The 18,839-nt window shown below is 60.0% G+C and overlaps 1 protein-coding gene across 1 annotated transcript; it reads left to right on the plus strand.

Annotated features, from left to right (window-relative positions):
- The first annotated feature begins 1,290 nt into the window (after positions 1–1,290).
- TTLL12 (tubulin tyrosine ligase like 12) lies at positions 1,291–18,839 on the plus strand. The gene is made up of 14 exons (XM_072843627.1): positions 1,291–1,462; positions 4,674–4,858; positions 6,581–6,779; positions 7,571–7,730; positions 7,817–7,950; positions 10,465–10,541; positions 11,823–11,939; positions 12,017–12,211; positions 12,535–12,646; positions 14,393–14,544; positions 14,938–15,019; positions 16,734–16,802; positions 17,254–17,392; positions 17,841–18,839. The coding sequence occupies exons 1-14, from the start codon at positions 1,307–1,309 to the stop codon at positions 17,990–17,992; spliced, it is 1,929 nt and encodes a 642-aa protein (XP_072699728.1). The 5' UTR covers positions 1,291–1,306; the 3' UTR covers positions 17,993–18,839.

The raw sequence follows: 18,839 nt of genomic DNA on the forward strand, positions 1-18,839 counted from the left end.
AATTTCATCCAAACAAGCTGTAAATGGTATCAACTGAATTGGAAATCCTAGTTGTCAAAATTCATTATTATTATTATTTTTCCTGTAACAAAGCTGATGGCAGATACAAAGTACTAGAGCACGGCAGGAACGTTTTTCCTGTGCCCCTCACCAACTGCACTTTGGAAGTGTGAGCCTTTGCACACCAACATTGGGTCCCTGTGGCATTGAACAAATCCTCCGAACTGGTGCATTTTATCCAAACTCAGCTGAAAAATTTGGGATCCCCGGGTGGCTCGGCGGTTTAGCGCCGCCTTTGGCCCAGGGCGTGACCCCGGGGTCCTAGGATCGAATCCCGCGTCGGGCTCCCTGCGTGGAGCCTGCTTCTGTGTCTCTGCCTCGGTCTCTATCTCTCATGAATAAGTAAATAAGATATTTTTTAAAAAGTTTTAATGTAGGTATTCAGCAATGGAAGCACAAAAATAAATAGATAAAATAAAAAATCAGCCTTTGTGCTTCTTAGCAAGTCACAATTGCAAAACCGCAAACACAACAGTGAACCGCATCCCTACGAAAGCAACGTTAGAGCTCAAAAAAAAAAAAAAAATAGACCGTTCAAAGCCTGGTTTTGAGATTCTGCTACTTGCACTTAGAAACCTCTGCAGTGCTTCCACTTGCGAGAAAAACCACCGGGTTTGACCGAATAAATTTACATCTTTAATCCAAACGCACAGAGACTGAGAAGGGCCGCAGCTCGGCAGCGTCTAAATCTGGTGAATGGCTCAGGAGGATCGGGCGCAGCCCTCGCACCGCGGGGCCGCCCGGCGTCAGAGCGGAGTCCGGGCCTCGAACCGCCCGCTCTCCGAGCCTCGGCTTCCTTTTCCGGGCGGCGCGCGAGGAGCGGCTTCCGCTTCCGACCTGGCGCACGCGGCCCAGCCTCACTCCCGGCATCCCCCGGGGCAGCCGCGGGCGAGCCCGGAAGCACCGCCCCCAGCCGGCGCGCGTGCGCACACGCCAGCAGCGCCGAGCCCCGCCCGCGCCCCCGCCCGCGCCCGCGCCCGCGCCCCCGCCCCCGCCCCCGCCCCCGCCCCCGCGCAGGACCGCGCGTTCACGCACTCGCGCACGCGCCGCTTGGCCGCCCGCGCTCGGGGCTCGGGGGTTGGGCTCCCGGAGCTCGGCCTCCCGCCGCCCCGCGCGTGCCGACGCCGGGCGGTGGGCGGGCGGTGGGCGGCGGCCGCGGGGAGCGCGGCGGGAGGGCGGGGCGGCGCGGCGCGGCGCGGCGGGCGGCGGCGGAGCGGGACTCGGCGCTGGCGCTCGTGCGGGCGCCATGGACGCCGACGCGGAGCCCGGCGCCCCGGGCCTGACTGCGGAGGACGGCGCGCGGGCCCCGGCCGAGTTCGCGGCGCTGCACGGCCCGGCGCTGCGCGCGTCCGGGGTCCCCGAGCGCTACTGGGGCCGCCTCCTGCACAAGCTGGAGCACGAGGTGCGGGCGGGGCGGGGCGGGGGCGGGGGCGACGCCCGAGGTTGGGAGCGGGTCTGGGGGTCACGGCGGGCTCCGGGGCGCGGGAAGCCCCTGCCGGGGCGTGTCGGTGTCGGGCGCGGCGGAGAAACGGAGGGGACTGCCCTCCGGTGCACAGGGAGCGCGAGGGCGGGGATGACCCGCCTCGGATGCTCCCCCCCGGCGGTGTAGACACCTAAGCGTGCCGCCGCGTCCCGGGCCCTCTGCTGACTCCCCCACACCTCTGAGCCCCGCAGATCCACCGTCCCCATTATGCAGTTGGAAAGACGGAGTCACAGGAAGAGGAAGCGAGTCTCCCAAAGTCTGTGGGACTCGGGGAACCTGACCCTCCTCGGGGGGCGGTACATGCCCTATGCATCTGTGTGGCTTTCACAGTTGGGGTCACAGGATTCTTTCGTGTCTCATCCTTTGATGCGGGCCCTGGTCACCCTCATTTTGCAGATGAAAGAAAAGAGAGGTTGTGGGAGATGAAATCTAAGGAAAAGGGCTCCCGTGCTTCCAGATTCTCTGCCCCGTCGTGGGGACAGCTCCCTTCTGCTCACCAGCCTTCTGCGGCCTGGGCCTCCGGCGGGGCTCCCCGCGGCTGCTGCAGAAGCCAGAGCTGTTCAGGGCTGGAGGTGGCGGGTGGGGTGGGCTGCTTCGCTGGAACGAGGCTCTCTTGGGGGAGGGGGCTGCCCAGGAGCCACGGCGACAGGACAGGTGATGGATGAAGTGCAGCCCCGGAGCCAGGAAGAGGTGGTGGCCCGGCTTGGCCGCTCCACAGACCCCATCCTCTCGGCCAGGTTTTCTGTGTTAAATCTGGGTTCACCAGGTACCCGCCTGCTTGAAACACGCAGTAGCTTTTAAAATTCACACGAGGTCAGGGCCCCTCCATCTGTCCCTACCTCTTGTGAATTTCCTCCCCCTGCATGACTTGGCTTCCTTTCCACCAGTGTTTCCCGAGCACTTGGCTCTGGTCCCAAGCATGTGCTGGGGACCCCACCAGTCTGTTAGGTGAAGAAGGTCCTCATTCTGGGTAAAAGGCACACGATGTGGGAACCCCCTGACCCCAGCCCAGCCAGCCCCCGGTGGGCAGTAAACCCTCGTTTAGGCAACACTTGTCCTACTGAGCTGCAGTCTGTATCTGGAAGCCTGACAGTGGGACGAGGCCTCAGTTCCCACAGCCTCGGTGGGGATTGGGTGAGGGGAGGCTTGAGGTGAGCTTCAGCCAGAGTCAGCCCATGTGGGGAGTCACCAGACCGTGGAGTGCCCCCTGCCCTGGCTGCTGTGGCTCTACCAGGGGGCAGCCAGTATTTTTCCATGACCCTCCCTTGCCGTTAGGGGTTCTGGGCAGAGCTGTGAGTCATCACTTTGCTAGACCCAAACTTGCATCTATTGTTCTCAGTGAAACCTGCCCTGGCTGCTATGGGCCAGGTGTGGGGGAGGGCACCTGCCAACTGCAGTCAGATGCCTTCAGCTCCCCACAAGGCCAGTGACCCCGGTGCCTTGCCTCAAATCAAGATGGAGAGTTTTAAAATAACCCCAACTCTTCTTGCCGGCAGGAACTTCCCAGGTGCGACACCACTCCCCTTCGTTACCTCCTTAGGGGCTTCTCTAGTCCCTCTGGGAAGGGATTGTGGTCACCCCCATTTCACAGCTGGGAGGAGGGCAGGCCCTCTATCCCCAAGCCTTAACGCTGCCCCACTGTGCCCCCTCCCTCCCATATGATTTGGGGCTAAGAGCTGGGGACTTGGGGTTCTAAGTTGAAATCCAGGATGTGAATTTCAGTCCTCTAAGCAGCTCTGCGCTGGAGGGGAGATAGTATCACCCCCTCACCCCCCTACCCCTGGCTCTGACTGCTTAGGGAGCCAGCTTGAGGCAGCTCCCCTTGCCTCCCAAGGAACGGGGCTTGTTCCACCTGTGCTCAGCCTTCCCCACCCCCAGCTGTGTGTTCCTGCCTGGGGTCCTTAAGCCACCAGCCCTGGCCACATGTCTCGGTCTTTCCTGCCAAAAACACGTCCGATCAGGCCCCAGCACCATTTACCTGGGCCTCACATGGCCCACCTTTGCCCACTGTGCTGTCTGCTCCCTAGCCAAGATCATGGCCAAGATCGTGAGTGGTTCGCCCTCACACCCCAGAGAGCCCACCTGCCCAGCACGAAAGCTGCTTGTGCCTGGACGGGGAGCCGGTTTCCATCGGTTGGGATGAAGTTTTCTTCTGTTAGGGTCGTGAGAAGTGGGTTTTAGGGGAGAACTGGCTTGGTCCCTGCTGCATGCCGGGGACTTTCTGTGCACGGTTTTATTGCTTGAACAGTGAGCTCTCCTAGAAAGTGGAGGATGCCTTCCCCGGGGAGAGACAGTCCCAGAAGCGTGATGGTGGTGGCAGGTGCTCACACAGCATTTGCAAGTTAGGCTCTTCTAAGCTTTTGGCATTTGTTAGTCATTTAATCCTTCCAACAACCCCCCGAGGTTGGTTCTGATGTTCCCACTGTATGAAAAGGGAAACAGGCGCACAGCCCAGCTCCTGTGCCCACCCCAAGGGTCCCTTACTGACTTGTGGCAGACTCATAGTGCCCAAGTGGCTGAAGGGGGCAGCCTGGCTCCAGAGCACACGGAGAAGGCGGGCCTGGCTGCATGTGGTTGGCTCTGGCCTCTGCAAGGAAACGTAAGGACCCAGGCCCTTATCTTTCCGAGCCAGCACCTCAGGAGACACCACGGGCCACAAGTTGGGCGGACCCAAACTGCTTCTTGGCCATGGTGGCTGTGGGAGGCTCTTGGCCACCTGCTTTCCTTCTGGGTCGCCTCAGCTGGCCTGGTGCAGGATTGGTTATTCTGGTGAAATTGGCTTTTACATTCACTTCTGACGACCAGGGCTACCCACCGCCTTCTGAGACGCATTTCCCCACACAGCAGGGGCCAGGCTAGGTCTGATTCCACCCCAAACCTGCAGCCCCAGTTCTAAGCACAGGTCCCCTGAGCTGAGGGACTTGGGACAGCAGCTGGTGACAGTGGTTAGGCTGCAGTTCTGACCCATCTCTAGGCGCCTCAGTTTTCCTACCTGTAAGATGGGTAGTTGGGTAATAAATAGGTCCTGCTTCTCCCCAGGGGGTTACTTGGTCCTTGAGGCCAAGCTGTGATGCTCCCTGGGCAGCGGTCAGGGCTGGGGAGCCTGCCAACACCCCTGCTCTGGCCCTAGGTTTTCGATGCTGGGGAGATGTTCGGGATAATGCAAGTGGAGGAAGTGGAGGAGGAGAGTGAGGGTGAGGAGGCCCGGGAGGTGCGGAAGAAGAAGCCCAACCCCGGCGGTGGTGGTGGCGGCGAACTCTGCTACAAGGTCATTGTGACCAGCGAGAACGGGCTACAGGCGGCTGACCCCAACAGGTAGGAGCTGAGGGCCACCTGCCGTCCCTGCTGTGGCCCTCAGGGCGGGCTCCCTTTTAGACATCCCGGGGACTGGCACCTTTGGGAAGAAGCAGCAATTGCAGGCACTCGTGTTGCCTGTGGCTCCCGAGTCTCCAGCTGGGCCTCACAGTAGCGTCGCCCCTGACACCGATGATAGCCCCGTGCGAATCACATTTCCTAGGGACCTGAGAGCAGCCTCCCCACATCTGACGGCCATCCCTAGGGCCCCACAGCTGAGGCTGATGCGTTCCGATTTTGCCAGTGAGACAGGAAGGATTTGCCTGGAGTCACAGCTGGTTAAGAGTGTGGGAGCGGAGTGCAAGGCAGCCTTGCTCATGAGCCCGGCTTTTCTGAGCACCTACCCCTGGTCCTGCTGGCTCGGAGTCTCTGGGTGGAGCCCAGGAAACTTGAACAGGTTCTCCCAAAGCTTTAGGCCTGGGCTGTGAGCATTGTGGTCTGGTTGATTCCTCAGCTGAGGACACCGCAGCCCAGGGTAGACAGGGCGAGTGAAGCCCGGACCCTGGGATTCCTGTCTCCTAGGGGCCAAGAGGTGCTGCCTTCAGCCACGGCAGCCCTGCAGGCCCGTCTATGAAACTTTGTTGGAACCTGGCCGGCCTCCTCTTCTGCAGGGCCTCCCTGGCCTCCCTGGCCAGCCTGTGAGGGGGCGGGAGTGGCCGCACAGGTAATGACAGCAGCCAGGTACCTCCACCCACGTGCTCTCTGACTCAGAAACTTCCAGGGTCACTTTCCCATTAACGCGGCCCCTCTGTTCAGTGCACCTGCTTTGTTCCCACCTGTGCTGCTCTGGGGCTCGGGAGCTCACTGCCCGCGGCACCCTTCAGCACACGCACACCTCCACCAGGCAGGTGCAGGAGGGATGCGGGTGGAGTCCTGGGTTTGGAGCCCCAGGCATTGGAGCCCCAGGCATTGGTTCTCAGCTCCACAGCCCTCCCTGCTCCCAAGCCTTCCTCCCTTTAGAGCTTTGTGAGTCTCCCCTGATCCCCAGACCCCAACTTCATCCTCTCTCCACACCTGCTGTGTATAGCACCCCTCATGAACATTGGCCCAGGGTCACTCCCAGGTGTCCTGCCTTGAAGCTTGGTTGTGTGTGTTGCATCCCGTGGTCATAGCCTCTAAGCACAGGGCAGGAATAAATCCACATTTGTTCTGTGTATGCAAACATCCAGTACTCAAAGCACAATGGAATAAATACTGCTGATTTTGCCGCCCAGCCAAAGAACTGGAGCGTTTGCTGTTCCCTTCATCTCAGGGGAACGGAGGTGAGGGCCACTTTGCCTGGCAGGGCTCTGGGTGGTGGTCTCTGGCCTGCCCTAGGGGGTGGGAGGGCAGGTGTGGCCTCAGGCCTGCAGTGGAAATGCCTGCCTGGTCACCTCAAGTGGCCTTAACCTCTTTGTGCCCCCGCCCCCCCACTTCCCGCAAGAACACAGTACTTGGCATACAGTCAGCATTCCCGTATGTTTTGTCTCCTCTGATTCTTGCACCAGCCCCCTGATAGGAGGTAGGGACCCCATTGGTTTTTGCAGAAACTGGAGAAGGGAGAGGAAGCTTCCCAGGCCATAGCAGTGGGCCTCTCCCTCCTCATCCTCTCCTGGGCCAGAGCCCCCTGCTGGCCCCCTCGACCCTCCCTCCCTGCCATACCTGTGGGGCGGCCTCACACCCGCTTTCGGCCTGTGCCTGCAGCATCTTCCTCATCGACCACGCCTGGACGTGCCGCGTGGAGCATGCCCGCCAGCAGCTACACCAGGTGCCCGGGCTGCTGCACCGCATGGCCAACCTGATGGGCGTAGAATTCCACGGCGAGCTGCCCAGCGCTGAGGCTGTGGACCTGGTCCTGGAGGAGATGTGGCGGTTTAACCAGACCTACCAGCTGGCCCACGGGGTGAGTGGGCCTGGGGGAGGCGGAAGACAGGGATGCGGGCCTTTGCTGCTCTGGGCCATCGGGGCTGGCAGGGTCCACCCGGGAGAGCCGGGACCCGGCCCCTGGGGCCCCCCCATCCCCTGTGGCCTCATTATGGGCCTGTTCCCCTCCCTCAGGCCGCCCAGTGCTGGGGACCCAGGTGTCTGGGGCCCTTTGAGCTCACAGGACACAACCTTGCCTCAGACCCTGGACTTGAGCCCCACGACTTGGCTGCCTATTTCCTGGTGCCTTCAGTTTCTGTCATCCCCCAAGAGCCCTCAGTGGTTCTTCAGTGGCCTCCGAAGAGTTGTGGCCCTTTAGCACGAGTCCTCATGCTCATCACCACCCCTCCCACCAACCTCCCCTGATCCACCCTCATGCCCTAGGCCTTTGCCACTTTGAGAAGACAAAAGTGGTTTCTCTTGGTCTCTGCTTAAATGTTACCTTCTCCAGGGACACACCCCCCCCACACACACACACTACACAGACAAAGCCGGACACATCCATGGAGCTGCTAAACTAAGCGCCTTAGTCCCTGCGCCTGTACCACCCAGGCAGCCACACTGTGGTCTCCTGGTATGTGTCCTAGTCGGCCCAGGATGGTCCCTGGGGCCCCCAGTTAAGGGGACTGGGGTGCATGTGGTAGACGCTCCAGGAGCTGGGTGTAGACGGGTTGTCATCTGGGTGCAGTAGGTTGTGGGAAGGTGCACACAGAAGGGGCAGGAGGCTGGACGGACCGGTGGACACGGTTGCCGTGTGTGCTCTGCCCACAGACGGCCGAGGAGAAGGTGCCAGTGTGGTACATCATGGACGAGTTCGGCTCGCGCATCCAGCACTCAGACACGCCCAGCTTTGCCACGGCGCCCTTCTTCTACATGCCCCAGCAAGTGGCCTACACGCTGCTGTGGCCGCTGCGGGACCTGGACACGGGCGGTAAGTCTGACACCCACCCACCCCGAAGGACACGCCCAGGCCCTGGTTTCCTGCTGCCCCCTCATGGGCCACGTGTCTTGATGCAGAGGAGGTGACCCGGGACTTTGCCTACGGAGAGGCAGACCCTCTGATCCGGAAGTGCATGCTGCTGCCCTGGGTCCCTGCCGACATGCTGGACTTCAGCTCCTCCACGCCCGAGCCACCCGATGAGCACTACCAGGTGTGACCATCCGCCTCCGACCTCGGGCCTTTTGGCCTGGTGGCTTCTGGAACGTTCTTCGGTCACCCAATATTATTGAACGCCACCTGGCTACTGTGGGAGGTAGCGAAGAGTTTGGGAGCATCTGAGAGACGGGGCTCAGAGCTCAGGCAGTGAGCCTCAGGGAGGTGCTTGTGGCCACCCGGCTCGGGTGCCAGCCCTGAGCCCAGACCCCAGGGGCCTGAGGCTAGGAACCGTGCCATCAGGGTTGGAGCTGGGGGGCACAGTGTAGCCTATGAGGCTTGGTTATGAATCCTGACTCAGCACTGTTTCCCCCTCTCCTGCCACGTCCCTCACCAGGGATGTGGAGACACCATTCAAGCCGTGTATGGTGCGTTCCTGGGCACACAGTGGGCCCTCAGCAGGTCATCGTTAGTGTTGCTGTTATAGGCCACAAGGGTGCTTTCATCTGGGGCAGCCTCCTCTCGGGCAAATTCGGGAGCCAGGGTTCAGGAGGCCCAGGACAGGGAAGGAGGTGGAGCCCCTGGGAACGGAGCCACTGGCAGACCAGGCTGGACAGGGGCAGGTCTGGACAGGGTGCCTTCCTCCTCCCTCCCCACCCTCGGATCTCCTGCCACTACTTCCCGTTGGCAGGTCCCAGTTTGGAAGCAGGCCGCAAGTGAGCCTGTGGTTAGTACCTCTGGCCATGCTTGACTCTGATCCTTACAACATAAGCACTTAAGGTCCTATCTTTGTCTTTATTTTACTGAGGATGAGGAAACAGGCCTAGAGGCATTAAGTAACTTGCAAAAGTCAGGCAGCTGGCGGGACAGCCGGGGTCCAATACCGGGTGGCTGACAGCTGGTGGGCGGAGGCTGCAGGCTTTGTCCCCTTGTGTTGAAATTCCCGTGCCCCCCCCCCCCCCCCCAGCACATCAGACACTGGCTGAGTGTCTCGGGGTTGTAGGAAGGAGTTAGCTCCAGGGAGAATGGAAGCGCCGTGGGTGTTGGCCGTCCTGTGAGTGCTGTGGTTTGGGAGAGGCTGGGCGGCGGCAGTAGTGATGATGGACCCCCTGGCACCCTTCCTGTGAATTCCATCTCTGCCAGCAGTGATTGAACTATCTGTGCAGGAAACCATGTGGTCACTCAACGTGTTTCAGAGCCTCATAGAGCACTGGCACCTAGTAGGTGCATATTAAATAGAGTGTGACTGCAGAATGGCTTAGGGACAGGGGCTGATCTTGGGGTGCTTCTAGCTGGCAAGCAGACAGGCTGGGCCAACCCTGGCCCTCTGACCTCAGGACCGCGGAGCTGGATTTACACTCTTGAATTCAAGTTAGTTGTGTGTGTTTTTCCTCTTGGGATGTTCTCTGCTGTCCAGAAGGAGGATCTGAGGCCAAACTTGGGGTGTCCCTGGTTGCTTTTCCTCATGTGACCCATCTAGGCCGGATGTGCTCGGGCCCCTGGGGCCACCAGTGTGAGTTAGCTATTACTGGATAAGAAATTACTCCAAAACAGAGCAGCCTCATACAGCAAACGTTTATCATCTTTTCCACTTTCTGTGGAACAGGAGATGGGGGTGCTTTTGACTCCAAGTCCCTCTCAAAGTGTCACCAGGCTGTCAGCTGGACCGCATCTCTGAGGCCTGATGGGACTGAGGTTCTGCTTCTGTGTGGTGCTCACACACCTGGCAAGGTGGCAGTGGCTGTGTTGGCAGGAGGCCTCAGTTCTGGCCCACCTGGGCCTTTGCGAGGGGCTGCTGGGCATCACCATGAGTGCTAGCTACCTTCCCTTAGAGCCCATGATCTGAGAGAAAGCAGGAGAAAGCCAGAGGGCCTCTTCTGAAGCAGCACACCCATCCACACTCTCCTGTGCTTCGGGAGCAGCTCATTCACTCCAGCCCACACCCAAGGGGAGATGAGTTAACTCTGCCTTTCGAAGGGAGGGGCACAGAATTCTTGGGTGTGTTTTAAACCAGCACACGCGGGATCCCTAGGTGGTGCAGCGGTTTGGCGCCTGCCTTCGGCCTAGGGCGCGATCCTGGAGACCCAGGATCGAATCCCACATCAGGCTCCCAGTGCATGGAGCCTGCTTCTCCCTCTGCCTGTGTCTCTGCCTCTCTCTCTCTCTCTGTGTGACTATCATAAATAAATAAAAATTTTAAAAAAATAAAAAATAAATAAAAAATAAACCAGCACACGGCTTACGCTCGGCACAGCACTTAAGGGCTCCACTGGAACCAAGCAGCGCCCTCCCAGGACAGGCTTGCCACCTTCTTGGCTGCCTGGTATTGAGGTTTAGAACAATGTTTATATTTTCCTTTTGACACAGATGGGGTTGCTCAGCACCTGAGGAGGCTTGAGCCCCAGAATTCCAGGGGCGGGGTGGGGGGGTACCCAGAGGGCTCTGGCCATCACTGCACCTGTCGAAAGGCTGTGCCTGGGGTCTGGGTATGCCCCATGACGTGCCAGGACGAAAGAGGCGTGTGTTCCCCGTCTTGAACGTCTGTTTCTACCCTCAGTGCTTTTCCTTCTAGGCCATTTTGGAGGAAAACAAGGAGAAGCTACCACTTGCCATCAGTCCAGTGGCGTATCCCCGTGACCACGTCTTCAAGTGCGTATACCCCTTCTCAGCCCTTGAGGTGCCTCCTCGCTCCCCCAGGTTCCCTCGGCTCCTAGAACAGTGCCTGGCCCAGGGAGGGGTGCTCGGGGAGCCTGCTGGCTGCTATGGCCCGGCAGTGACGAAAGTGCCAGTCTTAGGATCATAGAGGGAGTGCTGTGAAAGTGGGATGGGCCGGGGCTCATCTGGTCCTGGGGTGAAAACGTAGCCAGGCCTGTGGGCAGGGAGTGGCTCCTCCTAAGATAGGGGCCTGGGCTGACAGTTAATGCACTGGGCGGCCAGGCTGCCAGGAAAGGCCATTCCCAGGTGTCTGCAAGTATGGACTGGCAGGTTATGTAAGGCCGGGCAGGTGAGCGCAGGCTGGACGCCAGGTGGAAGCAGACGCTCCATGATACAGGTGAGGGAGTGGGCGTGCAGTGCTGTGCCCCCTGGATGGAGAGCAGGCCCAGAGGCGGGCCCCCCTCTCCCAGGGCAGACTGGTGTCTGCCCCCATGAAAGTCCCTCCCCCTGGCCACCCAGACCCGGTTCAGCCCAGGGGCCCTTCCCGGTGCCCATGCCCACCGCCCAGGGTCCCTCCTCAGGATCAGGGGCCCACTGGGTCTGGCCCTCCTGCTCATAGTCCTGCCCTGTGCTCCGGCCACGGACTGAAGGCTTCATGCAGGCCTCGTCCTGGGAGGTCCCCTTCATCTCCTCCCCTGGACCGCTGTCCCACGCTGGGCCACCCTCCTAACTTCTGTCTCTGCCGCCCCCAGCAGATGTGCTTCCAGGCTCTGTCCTCCCCTCTGTCCAGGGCCAGCGAGGGCCGGGCAAGCAGCAGTGAGCACTGGTGTGAAACGAGGCCACATCTAGACCACTTGTCTTGGCCACACTCCCTCCCCTGCAGGCACCTGGGCACCAGCTGCCTTCTCTGAGGCCCGGGTTCTGTATCTCTGGGGGGGTGGTTGTGTCGGTCCTTCCTGTTCCCACGTAGGAGGCAGGCCTGTGTTTGTTAAACACTCAGGGTACCCCATTTCACCCCAATGACAAGTGTGTGTTGGGCTGTGACCCCATCTTACAGGTGGGGACCCTGGGGTTAGAAGAAGCCCGGTTGCCCCCCGCCCGGCATGCAGACAGAGGGCTGGGGTCCGCAGAGCTAGGACTGCAGAGTGGAACTTCTACTGGCTTCATCCCCCTTAATTAACATCTGCCGGGGTGGGGAGCATCTGAGGCCCGGGGCCATGGCGGGCCTTGGCGAGCGCAGGTGGGGCCCCAGCTCAGCCCCAGCTCTCCCTGCAGGGTCTACACAGACATCCAGCAGGTGCTCAGCCACCTCAGCCACCCACGCTTCACCTTCACCCAGAGTGAGGCCGACGCCGACATTCTCTACAACTTCTCCCACTTCAAGGATTACAGGTGAGCATCGCCTGTTGCCCTCCCTAGAGGCTGCAGGACGCCCCCCTCTGCTGCTTATACCTGCCTCGGCCCTGCAGGAGGCTCAGCCAGGAGAGGCCCAACGTGCTGCTGAACCAGTTCCCCTGCGAGAACCTGCTGACGGTGAAGGACTGCCTGGCCTCCATCGCGCGCCGGGCAGGGGGCCCCGAGGGCCCGGCCTGGCTGCCCCGCACCTTCAACCTACGCACCGAGTTACCCCAGTTTGTTAGCTACTTCCAACAGCGGGAGAGGCGGTAAGGGCTCCCCTGGGCCCCCCTCACCACGGAGCCCTGCATGGGGGGACTCCTATAACTGTCACACTCCCCCTGCCCCCCCACACCACTCAGCCGGCTCCCCAGCTTCATACCATCTATGTGCCAGCCTTGGTGCTAGGAGCCACAGAGTTCTCCGTGCCTTCGCTCAGGCTTTTCCTGGCTCCCCGGGGCCCAGCCCAACATCCCCTCTGCCACACCTCCCACTACTCCCTTGGAGAGTTTGGGTGCCCCTCTTCTAAGGCTGCCATGGTCCCAAGAAGGTGGGAGCAGGGCATAGCCTAGCCAACCCCATGTGCTCTCAGGGGCCAGGATAACCACTGGATCTGCAAGCCCTGGAACCTGGCCCGCAGCCTGGACACCCACATCACCAGGAGCCTCCACAGCATCATCCGGCACCGCGAAAGCACCCCCAAGGTGGGCCTTGCAGCTCTGGGTGCGAGGGAGTGAGGGAGGTCGGGACCTGTGGGGGGGGGGTCACTCAGCTCACAGGTGTCTCTGAAGCCCCCACCCTACTACTTCTGGTGTCCTGGCCTGCAGAGGAAGGCTGTGTGGCTGTCCAGGCAAGTGGGGAGCTGTTCTCGGTATGTCTGACCTGAGTCCCCACTTGTTGCACCATGCATGACCACCCAGCAGGTGGGAGGTGGCCGGGCCAGGGAGCCCCTAGACATGGGTGCTGTAGTGATCCAGGACACGTCAGAGGTGGAGAGGGGGTACTGCAAGACACAGGGCACCTGGGCAGAGGTCAAGGAGAATGTACCCGTGGGATGATTGCAGAGGCAAGGCAGCAGGCGAGTCACTGGGATTATGGCTAAGAATTTGGGTTTTTGGTTTTTTTTTTTTTTTTTTTTTTTAATTTTTATTTATTTATGATAGTCACAGAGAGAGAGAGGCAGAGACTCAGGCAGAGGGAGAAGCAGGCTCCATGCACCGGGAGCCCGATGTGGGATTCGATCCCGGGTCTCCAGGATCGCGCCCTGGGCCAAAGGCAGGCGCCAAACCGCTGCGCCACCCAGGGATCCCAGAATTTGGGTTTTTGTTTTGTTTTTTTAAGACTTTTTTTTTTATTTATTTGAGAGAGAGAAAGCATGAGTGAGGAGAGAAGGAGCAACATACTCCCCACTGAGCTGGCGGCCTGATGTGGGCCTCAATCCCAGGATCCTGAGATCATGACCTGAGCTAAAGGCAAACACTTAACTAACCAAGCCACCCAGGCGCCCTTATGGCTGAAAATTTGTATGCATTTTTTTTTCTTTTTTTTCTTTCTTTCTTTCTTTTTTTTTTTTTTTTTTAAGATTTTATATATTCATGAGAGACACAGAAAGAGAGGCAGAGACACAGGCAGAGGGAGAAGCAGGCTCCATGCAGGAGCCCAATGCCTGACTCGATCCCGGGACTCCAGGATCACACCGTGAGCCAAAGGCAGATGCTCAGCCACTGAGCCACACAGGTGTCCCTGTATATAGTTTTCAAAAACCTAAAATCTGGTGGGACCTTTTCATTTTTTTTTAAGATTTATTTATTTATTCATGATAGACATAGAGAGAGAGAGGCAGAGACACAGGAGGAGGGAGAAGCAGGCTCCATGCCGGGAGCCCGATGCGGGACTCGATCCCAGGACTCCAGGATCGCGCCCTGGGCCAAAGGCAGGCGCTAAACCGCTGAGCCACCCAGGGATCCCCTCATTTTTTTTTTTAAGATTTTATTTATTCATGAGAGACATAGAGGGGGAAAAACAGAGACAGAGGCAGAGGGAGAAGCAGGCTCCATGCAGGGAGCCTGATATGGGACTCGATCCTGGGTTGCCAGGATCCCACCCTGGGCTGAAGGCAGCGCCAAACCACTGAGCCACCTGGGCTGCCCTGCTGGGACCTTTTCAAAGTGAAGGTTGCAGAACTTGCCGCAGCCTAGACAGGGTTTGAAAAGACAGAGGAAGGAGCAGGTGCGGGCGCAGGTATCTCTGAAATGGGCAGGTGTCCCTGGGACTGGGCAGGAGTGTGCCTCTTTCTCCAGGATGCAGTGACAGTGTCTGGATGTCCCACAACATGAGCCCGTAGCCAGTAAAGATGGATCAGATGGGGCGAGGTTGGGGTGCCTCCGGGCGCTATGTCCTGGCCCAGGTGAGGGGAGAGCTGCCTGCAGCCCTGCGTCTGTATCTTCCAGGTCGTGTCCAAATACATTGAAAGTCCCGTCTTGTTCCTTCGAGAAGACGTGGGGCCGGTCAAGTTCGATGTCCGCTATGTCGTGCTTCTGCGGTCGGTGAAGCCCCTGACTCTGTTCGTGTATGACGTGTTCTGGCTGCGGTTCTCCAACCGGTAACCAGGGGACCGGCTGGGGGGCAGGCAACAGGGCCCCCCTTTATCTCGGGATCAGAGAGCCTTGCCCTGGAGCTCCTTCTCCAGCACGCACCCAGCAGGCGGCCCCACTGACTTGGGATCTGTGACCTGGTGGCAATTCTGGCCCTGCTGGCGTCCACCATGAGTGGGGACGTGAACAATGCTCATCACTGTCAAACGAGCATTAGCACCTGCGGACCTTGGTGACGTTGATCCTCCGTCAGGTGTCTTTTCAGTTAGCCAGTCGCTCACTCCAACCCAAGCTCTCTGGGGCCTCCCCTCACACCAATGTGGGGAGTGACGCCCGATGGGGTCCCTGTGGGGACACGGCCGTGCTCAGGACCCTCCCATGTCTGTGCGCTTCTCCTGTAGGCCCTTCGCACTTGATGACCTGGACGACTATGAGAAACATTTCACTGTCATGAACTATGACCCAGAAGTGGTGCTGAAGCAGGTAAGGACCAGGCAGGGCCCGGGGAGCAGGTTCGTTTGGAGGCAGGTGCAGACCTGGTCCTCACACCTATCGGCTTGTCTCCTGGGCAGGCAGTGTAGACCATCAGGAGCTGCCATCTGGTACCTGTGCTAGTCTCAGAACAGCAGCCCCGCAGCTCTGAGAGGCACACGCTCTGTGTGCCTGCGGCCTCCCCAGGTCCTAGGACAAGTCAGAGCCGGGTAGGGGGCAGGCCTCAGCTAGAGGCACGGAGCTTTCCGTTCAGTGCCCACCGGAGCACAAGGACAGATGGGGGTGGAGGCATACGGTGCATGTCCTGGCCCCCCCGTGACAGGCTGCCGCTGCTGGCCCATGACCCTGCCTGGATCCCGGGCACCTTGGGCAGAGGGCATCAGACCCCTGCTGGCCAGCAGTGCACGTGGACCAGTAGGCTTAGCCTGGGCCGAGGCCGAGGCCGAGGCCGCCTCTGGGTGGAGGAGGGAGGAAGGAGAAATAGGCTCCCTCACGCCTCCTCCCTAAAGTCCTCCCTGGCCTGTTGGCTGTTTCAGGCCAACGGGAAGTCAGGCACACACACCCATCCCCTCACCCTCCCTGCTCACCCCAAGGCCTGCAGGTGGCCTCTCCCCAGCCTCCCCCACGGCGGCCACTCTGCCTCTCCAGGCGTGTTCTGATTCTATTCAGTATGAGGACATCCCAAAACTCTGCAGATGATGGTGTTGCATGTATATATATGTTTTTGTGTAAATGCTCTCATATGGAGCAGATCCCTCTATGGCTTTTTTTGCTGAGCCTCATGTATGTAGATTCGTCATTATTGCTAACTGTGGCTGGAGGCGTCCCTGCCCTGGGATATTCTTGTCATTCACCTGGTAATAGGCACACAGGTCATTTTTGGTTTTCACCATTAATAGATGTGCTTCATTGAACCCTCGCTGTGCCCGTCCTCAGGCGGGGAGGGGTGGGGGGCTGTGCCCACACGCAGCTGTTGCTTCTTGTCCTGGGCTGTGTTGGAGGCCAGTCCCGAGGACCCAGCGGGGCCCGGGATGTGGTTGGAAGATGTCTCTGAGAGAACTGAGTGCTTTCCCTCTGTACTCTGAGTGCAGCACCCCAAGGGTCGCGTTTCCCCTGAAGCTCCTGTGTGTGGGGACGCCTGTCCCACAGCATGTGAACATTGGGCTTCCTAGGGAGCCCATGCTGGCTCGGCCTTTCAGGAAGAAACCCGAGCTTGCTGCCAGCTGGCACAGGTGTGTTTGGATGAAGTCTTGGCCCGAGGAGACCTTGCCATCCTCAGGCACTTTGCGCTGGTGCTGAGCGGTGAGCTCAGGCCCAGGCCCTGCAGTTACGGTCCAGGCTCTGCCTCCAGCACGCTGTTCTGAGACCAGCGTGGTGCTGTGTCCGCCGGGCCTTGCAGCCTGCTGACCCCTCAGCATTAAGTACTCGAGCCACAGTAGCCCTGCACAGAAGCGCTGGGCAGGGAGCGTCGTCCCAGTTCAAGGATGATGACACTGAGGCTCTGACAAGTAAATCCACCTGTCCTGAGTCACATAGTAAGATCCAGAGCTCAGACTCCGTCTCTCGTCTCCCATTTGTGCCCGTGATGGGGGTGCTGGATAGGCCATGGGCACCCTGAGGCTCCACATTAAGGCCAGGCTGGCTTTCCTGCTCCCTGGCCAGATGAGGCCTGGGCAGAGTTTGACAGGCCGTGTGTCTGTCCTAGGTACACTATGATGAGTTCATCCCTGAGTTTGAGAAGCAGTACCCAGAATTCCCCTGGAAGAGCGTCCAGGTGAGTGCTGAGCCAACTGCGGAGCTGGGGCTTCCCTCCTGGGCTGGCACTGGGCGGGTGGGGGTCTTGGCTGCCTCAGGATGATTCTGCTCGTCCCCCTGAGGCTGGCTGCAGTCCTCCCACGCTGGGCCTTGGGAGGTGTTGTGGAGGGGACTCGGAGCACTGTTAGAACAGCCAGGTGGCAATAGGCCCCACCTGTCCCAGAAGTTGCAAACCTGAGGGGACAGCAGGGCCACAGCTGGAAACCCAGGCTGGCCTCCGCGTCCTGGAGTGAGTGCCTCAGGTGCTGCTCTGGACCCCTTCATGCAGGGGGAGCTGGGGGCCCCCGAGGCAGGACCCAGGCAGCTCAGCAGTAGTCTGACGCCAGGAGGGAGAGGCAGGTGTCAGACGCTCTGGGGGCTGGTCCCAGCCTCAGCCGTGCGACCCCTGACCCTGCCTACTCCATCCCCAGGGTGAGATCTTCCAGGCCTTCACGGAGCTGTTCCAAGTGGCCTGTGCCAAGCCACCTCCCCTGGGCCTCTGCGACTATCCCTCATCCCGCGCTGTGTACGCTGTCGACCTCATGCTCAAGTGGGACAACCGGCCAGATGGTGAGGGGGCTCCCCCGCCCTGTAATCCAATCCACGCCCCCCTCCACCTGCCCAAAGCCGATCATCCAGCCCTGGCAGTGCCAGCCCCGCCCCCAGGGGACAGAGAGGCTTCTCCACTTCCTTCCCCTGGTCAGGGCTGCATAGATTATCCTTTGAGCAAATTCACCAGGGGATCTGGTCTGGGACGCACACCGTTAGGGGCAGCGACCTCCAGGGAAGGGCAGCAGCTGCGGCCGTGTCAAGACAGAGCTCAGGAGGGAAAGGACCGGCCCCATGCCCTGGCCAGGCGCCCGGGGCCCAGCCCACCCCTACGGCCTGCTTCCTGTCCACCCGACTTAGCACCCGGGACGGGGGTGGGGGTGGGGGTGACTCCCGGGCCCTGAGCTCAGCCCCTCCACCCCCTGGGCCCCTCCCGGGAGTAAGATGCCCTGTGCTCTTGTGCCATCAGGGAAGCGAGTGATGCAGCCCCAGATCCTGGAAGTAAACTTCAACCCGGACTGTGAACGGGCCTGCAGGTACCACCCAAGCTTCTTCAATGACGTCTTCAGCACCCTGTACCTGGATGAGCCCGGCCCCTGCCACGTCACCCGCCTAGTCTAGGTGCTTGTGGCTCTGCTGGGGCCGCCCGGCCGTTCCAGCCTCAGCTCCCGGAGCTGCTTCTGCAGAGCCCCCTCCTCTCCTCCCTCAGGCGCAGCCTCACCCCGGAGCTGTCATCCCGGCTCCACCTCTGGGAGCTCAGGGTCCTCAGGGTCCTCCCCTCCCAAGGTCAGCAGCAGGGCCAGTCACCGTGTCCCCGGGGCTGAGCGCCAGGCCCTGCCCCTCACCATCTTCTGTGCTCAGTGAAGGGCTTTTCCAGAGAGTCTGATTCCTAGGCTGCTGCACGTTCTGGGGTGTTGGTGGGAGATGGGCTCTGGGGAGCACAACAAGTTTCCCCAGCAACACCCCATACATGAACAGGGACCAGACAGGCTGCTTCTCCAGAGTGCTGCTCGTGACTCCCATGGGGCAGGGGGTTGGGGTCCCACCCTGCACCCCCAGAACATCTGGGAGCCCCCTCTCCCAGACCCAGCCACCTTGTTCCCAATCTCGACCAAAACCTTTACCAGCAAGCTTCCCGTGGAGTTTCCAGGTCAGGAAGCCTGTGGCCTTTGGCTGCTGTCGCCTTAGCATTCGGCAAAGCAGGCCACCCTCCTGCCTCGGTGGCCCCAGCAGCCCCGGCCACTCACCGGGCACGGAAGTATCCCCACACACACCTGATGTCCCCTGGGGCCTTGGTGATGCGTGTGGGGGGCCAAGCGCCAGGCAGCGCACAGCTGAGGAAGAGACGATTCCAGGGAAAACTTGACGTTACAGGCAGAGGCCACCTTCCACGAGAGTCTAGAGTCAAATGTTGGGTTCTTGTTAATTTTTCATTTATGGAAGGAAAATATAAAAATTATTTCTGTAA

Source organism: Canis lupus, chromosome 11 (assembly GCF_048164855.1).
Source record: "Canis lupus baileyi chromosome 11, mCanLup2.hap1, whole genome shotgun sequence".
NCBI classification, from domain to species: Eukaryota; Metazoa; Chordata; class Mammalia; order Carnivora; family Canidae; genus Canis; species Canis lupus.

Excerpts from the sequence above, each read along its gene's own strand:
- TTLL12 (XM_072843627.1), top strand. The coding sequence starts at position 1,307 with ATGGACGCCGACGCGGAGCCCGGCGCCCCGGGCCTGACTGCGGAGGAC. Across the intron at positions 12,647-14,392 it reads ACCGCGAAAGCACCCCCAAG|GTCGTGTCCAAATACATTGA; the intron begins GTGGGCCTTGCA and ends TGTATCTTCCAG. Across the intron at positions 14,545-14,937 it reads TGGCTGCGGTTCTCCAACCG|GCCCTTCGCACTTGATGACC; the intron begins GTAACCAGGGGA and ends CTTCTCCTGTAG.